This window comes from Charadrius vociferus, unplaced genomic scaffold (genome assembly GCF_000708025.1).
Source record: "Charadrius vociferus isolate BGI_N301 unplaced genomic scaffold, ASM70802v2 scaffold385, whole genome shotgun sequence".
Classification (NCBI taxonomy): Eukaryota; Metazoa; Chordata; class Aves; order Charadriiformes; family Charadriidae; genus Charadrius; species Charadrius vociferus.
In genome coordinates, this window is record NW_009648925.1 from 1,884,907 (window position 1) to 1,895,677 (window position 10,771).

Sequence of the window (10,771 nt, forward strand, 5' to 3'; positions counted from 1 at the left end):
ATGTGCCACTGTTCATTTCGTAGATGAAAAACATCTGAAAAATATCAGGTATGTAAAATTACCCAAGTACAGCTACAACGTTTTAAAAACTCTTATGTTTCTAAAATTAATGCTATTGGTAGCAAAATAAAAAAAAAACCCTGGTATATAGTTTGTGTTTAAAATTCAGAAGTAGATAGAGATATGTCTGTTCTGGAGTGTAAGGTGCGTTGCTTAAGCTACAGCGGGGTCAGGGCATTAGTCTGCAACGTGGAAAGATGCGGGAGTTGCACGGGCTGTCAGTCCAGTGGAGATTCCCAATGGAGTTAAAATACAGCCCGGTTTCAAATGCATTTTTACAGGGTTTCTGTGCGTCTACAGCGGTCATTTCCATGCATGTACAAAAAGTCAAGTATCACAGAGGGTTTTTTCACTGTTACGTCCTCAAAATAACAGCGTTGCACAAGCTAAAAGCTGAGTCCTCCTTTCCTCCTTGTCAGCCTCTCAGCTAGTACCAATTAATGACTACGACTTGCTGAGAAGTCCTGATGCTAGCATAAATGCAGTTGGTTATTCCACTTCTTCTTTTTTTCTGTATTTCAATGGGGTACGGTAAATGTAACTAAGGTCAGACTACTCCTGAGGCTTCCTAGTGTCTTGAATTTCAAACAAACAAAAAAAAATCCAACCCCTTCTTTCTCATTCCCCCCACCCCTTAAAAAGTTTTATTTATACATCTGCTGAACATTCATGTGTGTCTGAGCACAGTAACAGTACCTGTTTTTCCAAAGAGGCATACACTGGGGAACGAAATCAAGGAAGGGCTAAATGTCACAAAATACAAAATGTTACTTGTGTTTGAGGGGAATTACAGAAATCCAACATTTGCCCATGAGACTGCATCCTAATGCCGTCAATTTGGGGTTTTTTACTAGAAATTTTCTGTTTGGGCGAGTTATTCGTTTTTTCTGCATCTTGTGCTGTTCTGTAAGTAATATTAGTAGGCAAAATGTTGAGGTTCACATGAGCGGGATTGAGCGCTTAGTATGGAATTATGAGGGGAACTGTTTTCAATCAACGTAAAAGTAGTTCTAGGCAAATGCCCACGTTACGAACTCAAATCAAATACCGTTAAATTGTACATTCGTTTCCTGTTCCTTGGGTATAATGTTGAAATGAAAGGCAGATTTTTACCCCCAGAATGAGGATACTGAAATACATTCTCTGTTGCCTTTACAGCAAGCGTTGTCACACAACCTGTCGCTCTACTTTATTTGCTGCGGAGTGGACAGAAGTCCTGGAAAGATGAGAACGTGCCCAGGTGAGGAGAGCGGATCTCTAAATGTGCTCCGGGTGGTTCTGCAGGCACGCGATGAAATCTTGGATCGATCGGCCCTCGTAGCAGATCTTGTAGATGGTTGTAAATAATGGAAACCTAAAAGAAGCGCGTAGCAATGAAAATTGTTTTTAAAGTTTATATAAACGTTTCTGTTCCGTTTATACTGGAAAAAAAACCAAAACTTTCTTTTTTTAAAATGTTATGTTAAAAGAAAAGTGGAAAACTTCTCTTTCTATTTACAATATAATTTTAACTTGGAGGTACTTTTACTGTGGAAGACTGTATAGTCTTCCAGTATGAAAAAAACAGTATAGAGACAAAGCAGTATGAAAGAAATTAGGGCAATTAAGAGGAGCTAGGGCCAATTTTAGAGGGTGACAGCAGAGGAGAGCTGTTTTGGAGCTAAAATTCCTATCCAATGTTTTCATTTACTGCAAAAATCTTCAATTGCGTGTCACCTTTTTCCTCCTGTGTGCAAAATGCATACATTATTTGTATTCGTTACCTAAAAGACTAAAAAGAATGAAAATGTCTAATGATTTTCTCTTCCTGGCTTAAAGGGCTCTTTTCCTTTTGCAAGCTGTCTTAGTCATTATGTGGTAAAAAATGAGTCCGCTGAATGACTTGGAGCTTAGCATGTAACTAAGTGCAATTATAGGGATACTTATTAGATCAAGTTTTGATTTAAATTTCACATCCTGTCAAAATGAGCTTTTCTTTTCTCTCTCTCATTTTTGAAAGATAATGCCACTTGAATCTTCTGTATCTGCTATAATGCTAATAGGATTTGTTTTAAGTATTCATTTAGCAGTGTTTGACCTCTGAGTGCTGCTAATGTGTGAGAGGGAATGGGATGGAGGGCACTTTAGCTCTTTTATTGTGTAAGCTGAGACAAAGGTTTCAAATTATAAATAATCTTACGTTACCCCAAACAACTAGAAGTACTTTTAATCTCAGTATTATTTGTCACTCTAAAGCATTGATATCAGCGCCTATGACTTATTCAACGCGTATAACATTTTTTGATTTGGAGTATATTCCTGAATTTTATACTGAGATAACCTAGTTAATGTTTCCACTGAGAGCAAAGCTGTAACGGTGACATACTGAGAACAAGAAACTCTTTGACAGAGATCATGTTTGCAAGCTGACTCCGTGTATAGCCTTCAGGCTTGTTCAGGGGGACAGGGATGTCTGGGTAGCTCCTTCCGATTATTACTGTGGTTTGTTTTTTCTGATGCTGTTTAGCCTTCATCCCATTCTACCAACCATGGCAATGAGAGGTCAGGCTAAGCTGAGCTCTAAGGGTGGCCCAAGATGCAGAAAGCAGTCGTTACAGAAATGAACAAGATAATTAAACACAAGGAGGTATGAATCACTCATCGTTTGTTGTTGATTCCCTTTTCTTAAAATAAAAGCACTTACTTATCGAGCATATTTTTCTGTTTCAGAATCTTGTAGACTTCAGCTGAGGTCTGAGGACCTTGCAGCTTTTGTCCGTTCAGCATCTCATTTTCCAGTTCCTCAATGGACTAGAAGAGAGGAGACTGATTACTTGGATCAGCGGGGATACTGCTGCTATACCAGCAGTTATCAAGAAGGTAAACAGCTAACGATGCCTTTGTAAAACACAGAAGGATTTCTTCACGCGTTAGTGTAAAATATTTCAAAATCCTCCTTACTTTTCCTGTGCGAGCAAAGGCTTCTGCTACTTTTCTGTTGCGTCCCCCGTAGCAGGTAGTGATTAGGTCAGCGACGCCGCAGCTTTCCAGGAAAGTGGCTATTGATACCGGTCCCCTGCAGAACATCTTGGCAAAGGCCACCATTTCCATAAGGCCCAAACGTATAACTGCTGCCTTTGTATTATCACCGAAATCCAGTCCGTCGCAGAACCCAGCTCCCACTGCTACGATGTTCTAAAAACAGTTTAGTGTGAAATACAGAGGGGGAAAGGAAACGGTCAGGGAAGACGTGCGGTTCATCAGCGTGCGCTGCGCTTTATGAAAATCCCACAAATCTGTCTTCACCAGAACAAGGTTCAGTTTCCAAATGCCACGAGTTTATCTTGTGAAGAAGGTGGACAGCTAGTTACTGCTGAACGAAAGTAGCTGGACTTCTAGAAGGTTTTTATAAAGTATCCACTGTTATTGCCATGGGCAAAAATCAAAGCAGGTTGTTTAACACAGTAATATTGCAATCACGTAGTGTGTATGCAATTAGGGGTTTGTTTTTCTGCTATTTCCAATATTGACCTTTCTGTTTTAACTACTGAAAATATCCCACATGGAGTCACGCCTTTCTAGGTTTTCTCTGTGGGTCTCTAATTCAAACAGGCATGGGTTCCATGTACAGATGCTACAGGAGATCAAATTTTGGTTTGTCCTGCCAAACCGGTCAGGAGAATTGTCCTTTTCTACAGCTCTAAAGAAATCTCTCGGGATCCTAAACATCTTCACAACTCCTCACCATTGTGCTGCACATCTCCCAATCCCCAGCCCCTAAATAAGTCCCTAAATAAGTGTAGTTTGCTGTATTTGAGTAATATGTCACTAGTACTGCTGTCGTGTTTGCTCCAGACACGTATGTGCCCCGGTGTGGATTTTTTCTTAGGCAAAGGCAATGCCAATGCAATGATTTCAAGAAGAACAAAGATTTCCCACAAAGCGGAAACAACCTCTCTCCCCAGTTACAGTCTGGGACCACAAGCAAAAGGTGGGGATATTTGGGTTTGTGTGTAAAGAAACTTTTACTTTTGTATGTAAAATTAAACAGGACCGATCCTTTCCTAGCCAGTAATCCCCTCCTCCTCCAAGGAAAGGTTAATTATTGAAGTACAAATAATTGAATGTATAAAAAAGTGACAAAGGATTGCAAGCTGGAATCGCTTTCAGCACTTTTAAAAGCATACTCTGAATCTCACTCAAGTGCCCCCTCATTGGAGACTTGGTGATTTCGGTATCGTTTCTCATCCAGCCTGGCATCTCGATGTGGGCATCGCGGAGTGCCGCACAGACGTGCTGCCAACACAGAGCATCACTTCTGATGCAAACTTTCTAGCAGGTTACTACTTGAACCACGGAAATAAGTTATTAGTGGGAGCTACAATACGTAGCAAGAGTCTTTGTTCTGTGTGCTCACAACATGCAGACAAGAAAATACAGCGGACTAAATTCTGCCCTCAGAAGCAGAGGTGCCTCCCGTAAAATAAAGATAAAAATGCAGCTATTTTGAAACGATTTGCCAGCAGTTATATTTTTAAGTATTTTTTTCCTTTTTTACAGGTGGGAAAACTGGCATGTGAACTACGTGTCTTGTCTGTGCTCACTCACACAGTGGCAGGACTCAGACTTTTTGGCTTACAGAAGGCTCAGGTGAGGGCAGAATTTGGCCCTAATAAAAAAATTTTGATTTGAAAACACTTACTTTTAAGGCTCCACAAATCTCCACTGTATCAGAGTCAAGCACCACGGTAATCCTGAAATTGGGGGTCTGCATTAATTCTTTAAAGATTTCCCCTTGTTTTTCATTTTTGCACCCTGCGGGAAGAAAGAATGAAAGTTAGAGAGTTTTTGCAATGTTTTGGCGTACACACAATTAACTGAAACCTGAAATAAGGGACCAGCGACCACTGAAGGTTTTGTGGTCCCGGTAACTGGGTGTTGCTAAACAAGAGATTTGGGTGACAGCAGCCACGGCAGCTGCTGGAAGCCAGTGTTAAATGTATGCCAGTCCCAAGGCACTGACCAAGCATCACTTAATAATGCTTTGAAGAGCTTAAAAGTGGGTAGCACCTAATGCAGCTTTGTGCCTGAGAAAGCTTGTCTAACCACAAACCTTGCAAAAGATAATATTTACAAATCGCTTTGTACAGCGCAATGGTGTAATTGCTGCTTTGAAAACGCAAACTGGTATAATTGCTAAATATTATTATGGGGTGCAAATGATTCATGCCCCATTAATTCCCGATTACAGGAAGATCCACAGATGATGAAGCTGAATGTTGAATGTAGTTTTGCTTCATTTTTATGAGGCAATTTGGTTTCCTTCAGGGAGAGCTCAGCAGTGAGGAGCTGTAGCATTTTCCACCTGTTGCTCCCGGAGGGGTTCTGGGCACTCCGTGTGTTTGAGCATTAAAGAGCCTGGGCAATAGCATGATGGTAGCTGTGGGATTTCTGCCCCCATCTCACGAGAAACTTTAGAGTTTGCTTCTCGTCCTTCACAATAATTGACGTTGGGGGACACCCAGCCTCTTTGAGGTGGCTCTTTCTGGGCTATCTGGCTTTCCACAAGGACAAAAGTGAGGGACAAAGCTCTTCACACAGTCATCATCACAGCATGACTTCAAACTGGGCCAGCAGAAGTTAAATTACCCCCAAGAAAATGAACATTGCTCAGCTCTCCTAATCGCATCTAGTCCTATTTGTGCCCAGTTGCTCTGCCAGCTGGGATGGTTTTCACTATTACTGTGACATTTGCAAGGCAAAGGAACAGTATTGCAACAACTGTTGTCTTGTTGTTTGTTGTTTTTTTTTTTTGCTTTCCTTAGCTATGGAAGGATGTAACTTTAATTTTGACTGACTATAAAAATCAATGGGTTTTAAAAACTACTGGATGAACTTTCCAGCTGAGGTCAGACCTGGTTCTGGGAGGATCTGAGGCTGTGTCTTGGCAAGCAGTCTGAATGGGAGGGAGGAACAGAATGTTACTGGGTTTTTTTGTTTTGTTTTGCTTTTTGGGTTCTTTTCAAAGAAAGAAATTTGAAGATGGAGAAATATACCTCAGGGAGCGTGAGCACATAAGAGCTTCTGATTACACTTCTCTATCTAGACTGTACAGTGTATCAACTGCCGATGTACTCAGCATGGAGCTGTACAGGCACAAAAGGTGGCTCTTGCCAACTCCTACGGAAACAGGGTTAAGCTGTAATTTTTTAATGGATTAAATTAGCTCTCAGCACTGAAACCCGCTGTCGGTTTGGATCTGATCCTGCCGGCACCAAACTCCCTGGAAATCCCGCTGCCTCCCTGAACGAGCTCAGTGGGCACCGCACCACTCGGGAACCACGCAGGACCCGTCGCATCCCCCTGCTTCCTCCGGAGGTTATCCTGCTGCCCAGCCACAGGTGACGTTAAACCACAGCTGGCAGCTCTAATTTGCTCTTTGCAATAGTTACCAATGGTGGTTTCACAGAACTTCTCATCAGCCACTTCTTTGGCTATGTTGGCCCCCATAAGCACGCTGATTTCTATCTTCAGTCTCTCTCGAATGAGGTCAGATATGAGCTTCAGGCCTTCAGGACCCTCGTCGATCCCCTGAATAAAAGATGATAGTCAAAGCCAAGTTATTAGAATAGGAAAATGACAGCAGTAGAGCACCGGTAAAGCAGAAGGTGTCCTACTGCCTGCAGCTCTCTGGTTTTAATTGGAAAGATTTGGGTCTTATATTCACTAGCATTAGCCATTAATACAAATGCTCTGGGTTTGTGCTTTGATAACTGCAAATTCAAGGCAAGTTCAGGGAGAAGGTAGCGCCAGTCGAGGGAACCCTGCAAGAGGCCTCATATCCAGTGCTGCTGTCCTGAGGCTGTCTTCGATGCTGTATTTTTCCTTTGTGTTAAATTCCTGTAGTACAGAACCAGATTTTTAAATTAAGCCTACAAGCAGTGGCTTTTTTGCAAGATCTAAGTATTAATCTGAGCGCTTCATTGGTATTAAGGAGTATACTGAACTGTCTTGGGGTTTAAGTTTTTTTTTTAAGCTAAAGAAAGAAGTAAATTTGCAGGAATTTCCTTCCCCTCCCACCTTCCTCTCCCCTATGCACTGCTGCTTGTGAAATAATTTCTAGGGGGGGAGGGAGGGAAGGGGGAAGAGCTGTTATTGCAGTCTGAAAACTTGAATTACATTCCTTTCATTACAATTTTATATTGGATATTTCCTGTAATGCAATCAAAAGAAGAAGCAGTAGACTATATCCCTATGCTTTGCCTCTGGCTTTTAGTTTGAGATTCTCTTAAAATATTAATTCCTTCTAAAATTATAACGATCTGGTATCTCTTACCTTAAAAAGAGATTCCTCAGTTCGTGCCAGATTGAAATCGCTTCAGTTCTGCAAAATCACTAGTGTTATTGTGCCGTTCTAATGCTGCCAACAACAGCTTTGGCATATACTCGGAAGAGGCACTTCAACCCAGCGCTCTTTCCAGTAAAGAGTTAATTGAGGCTGTAGCCTGATGAGTACTTTTTGCTGGCAGCAGTGCCAGCTTATGTAGCCCTCTCTCTGCCCATTTTCACCTCCCTGCTGGTCCAAGTGGGAACCGATCCTGGCTAAAGATGGCTGGCAAGGATGGTTACTCTTAGCCCAGCTGGGTTGCCCCATCCTTTCCTCTCGGTGGCCATGTGAGCAGCAGCAGGGCTGGCACAGGCTGGGTAAATTTTAACTCTGGCAGAAAGAAAAGCTTGTGTTTATGCAGAGCACGCAGCTGAGGACCGGAGCTCCCACCCCTAAGTTGAAGACAGTTATTTACTCCATACAGATCGAGTCTTGCAGAGATGACAACTTACCTTGATCAGGGAAATCCCGAAGGTCCCAGGTTTTATCTGGCCTGCGATCTGCTCGCAGATTCGTCCGACGAATTGATGTGGCAGAACAAACACTAAAATATCTGCCCCGCTTGTTGCTTCGACTGCGTCTGGTACAGCCACCTGGGACAAGAGTGACAACTGAGATGAGCCCCAGGTAGGAACCCTGACACCTTGCAAGGTACCGATGGGCCAGAGCCATTGCAGATGCACTGCAAATGTCCTTAATTTTAACTGGCACTGTTGCATAGCTGCTAGCTCTTCATGTGAGCAACAGCAGCTCTCTTCTGAAATATCCAAAGCAGCCTAACTTTTTTTAGGTTTGGATTATTTTTTTAATTTTATTTTTAACTTGCCTCCCAGCCCAGCCCTGTGTGGATAATCTGGAGAAGATGATATACTTTCTAACTTGCACTGTCCTGGGGAGTCCCTTTGCTGGTTCAGCTTCTTCAGGTGGTTCCTGAAGGCACTGAGCAACCCTGTATGGTTCTGCTGGAATGGATGGTAGCACTGGGGAGCACGGGAACGAAGCAGGCTGGTGAGACGGAGACTCTTCTGGCAGTCTTTAGTTTCCATAGGCCACTCACTAAGAGCTACTCCGGAATAAACTATGTCAAAAGGCAGAGATTATCGTATTTGGGGTGGGATGGGTTGTTTGTTTTAAATATATAGTGACTTGACCAATAGTTAGAAAAATTTACCCAACGTGCTTAATAACTGGCAATCTGTACCTTCCTCCAAGTGCTAGCGTTACTCAGAACAACAATTCAATCCAGGCTCCGGAGGCAACGGCAGGTGAATTTGAGCCTGCTATCACAAACAGCTTACAATCAGAGCAAATGTTGCCCTTGGACGCAGCCTTGGAGCACACAGCCTTGGAGCAAGTGGGATTCCCACTGGGAGAACCAGAACTGCTGCCAGCAAGGCTGTTTCTCTGGGAAAACGGCAAAGCGGGAGGAGGGCAGAGGCTGGCAGTGCTGTACAGACAGTGCTCCTGTCTCTCCAAAATGTCACAAAGCAATGCAAGGAAAAATTTAGTTGTTTTTCGAGTTTTTTTTTCCTCAGTGGGAGATGAAGAAGTGAGGGTCCCTCCAGGCTTTACTGCAACCAGCTGACTTCTGCTGGTAAAGCCTCAGACTTTGCCATAGACAGGATGAGGCTGATCTCAAGTGATGCCGACAAGCCTGTTGATCTGCTAGAGGGTTGTAAAAATAGCGGTGACGAGTCAATTGTAACCCAGGAGAACTGCGTGCCAAGTTCAAACCACGGGAGTGCAAATATGCAATCGCAGCACTAAATATAACCACTCTCCAAGCAAGGAGACCCACCACATGCAACATCTTGACTTCCTTTTACAACTGCAACTTTTCCAGAAACGCAGCGCTACTTTCTTTAATTCACAAAACAGTGGTATTTGGGAAAACCCTGAACAGCCAAAACCCCTCACCTTGCTTGCTTGAGTAGCAATAAATTATCTAAGCTGATTAATTTAAGTAGAGATGCATAACCTGGTATTTTAAATGTTCATGAAAATTACATGCCTTATATACAGCATTATTAATTATAGCAGTGTGTTGCTACCCTGAAATCACCCATGAGCTGATAGCTCATTATTCATCTTCTTGTAAGCCACAGCTGTTAGCTGTGCTGTCGATTTCTTTTTTAGAAGAAGAGAGAGCAGCAGCTTTCCCTCTTTTACCAGAAGATACTGTGGATTTGAAATATCTCAGCTCTGTGTAGACAGATCTCTGCCTGTCACTTCTAGAGCTATACTGATTTCTGCCGGGGAGGAGGAGGGCGCGTTACCAGCACCCAGCACAGTTGGGTGTTTGAAGTTGCGTGTGACATATGAGACAAGCAAAAGTCACAGAAGTGAGTTATATTTCAGCGTACTTAAAATATTTGAGTTTGGTGGCGAACCAGAATGAAGCAGTGAACCTAATTTTAATTTTGCCAGATGTTGCCTCCCTTATAAAAAAAATAACAATATTTCAGTGGTACCTTTTTGTTTTTTTTTCAACTTACCACATTTTTGGGTATCTTGTATCCAGGCAGATATTTAACATTTTCATGTTCCTGGTTGATTATTTCCGAGAGTTTTCTTCCATTTATGATCTCTTCAAATACCCACATCTTGACAGTAGGATCAAATCTGTTGGAATTCTGGACATTTTTGCCAATGATTCTTGCTATGGCTGATCCCCTTTTAAGAAAAAAAAATAATGAAATAACTAATAGGAAACAAGTAGTTTTGTCGTGAATTGGAAACACGAATTACTTTAAACATAATAACTCATAAAAGGCCTGTGCTATAAAGCTGTTCAGGTGCTTGCTATGTTTATCAGAAAGCTTTATCCACTATCCTTCATCAAAATCCCCTCAGTTTAAAAATACAGAAAGTAGAACCAGAGAAAACATAACTGTAATAAGGGATCTAAAGTAACATCAAAGACTCTAGAGTGGGAATGTGATGTACCATCAACAGCACTAAAAATACAGTATCTGGGATTAAAATCTCTCTTGCTCCTCGGATAATTCTTTTTTTCTGAAGACCAACAAACATAAAATAATCCGGGTGGCAAAGCGGCGCTGAACGAACTTGCTGTGACAGTCTTTGTGCATCTCATCTAAAATAGATGCATCCCACTTTCCTACCAATAACCAAACAGTTGCACTACGGATTTTATGTAAGAGCTAAAATCCTCAGAAATTGTTCTTTTCTTAAAAGAAAAAAAAATAATCTTCAACCTGATGGTTTCTCTTTATATATTGCTGTAATTATCACTGTAACAGGATCTGTAATAGTTGCAGCCTGAGGATATTTTAACCATACAGTTTACTCTTATGCAGTCGTGCTGAGCATTTTTTAATCTCA

General features: G+C 41.9%; 1 protein-coding gene across 1 annotated transcript; it reads right to left on the reverse strand.

Annotated features, from left to right (window-relative positions):
• Positions 1 to 1,317: 1,317 nt before the first annotated feature.
• Positions 1,318 to 10,098, reverse strand: LOC104288452 (glycerol-3-phosphate dehydrogenase [NAD(+)], cytoplasmic-like). The gene is made up of 7 exons (XM_009887262.1): positions 9,922 to 10,098; positions 7,879 to 8,019; positions 6,492 to 6,630; positions 4,742 to 4,854; positions 3,001 to 3,234; positions 2,744 to 2,850; positions 1,318 to 1,414 (listed from the first exon to the last, which is right to left on the reverse strand). The coding sequence occupies exons 1-7, from the start codon at positions 10,027 to 10,029 to the stop codon at positions 1,318 to 1,320; spliced, it is 939 nt and encodes a 312-aa protein (XP_009885564.1). The 5' UTR covers positions 10,030 to 10,098.
• Positions 10,099 to 10,771: the final 673 nt, after the last annotated feature.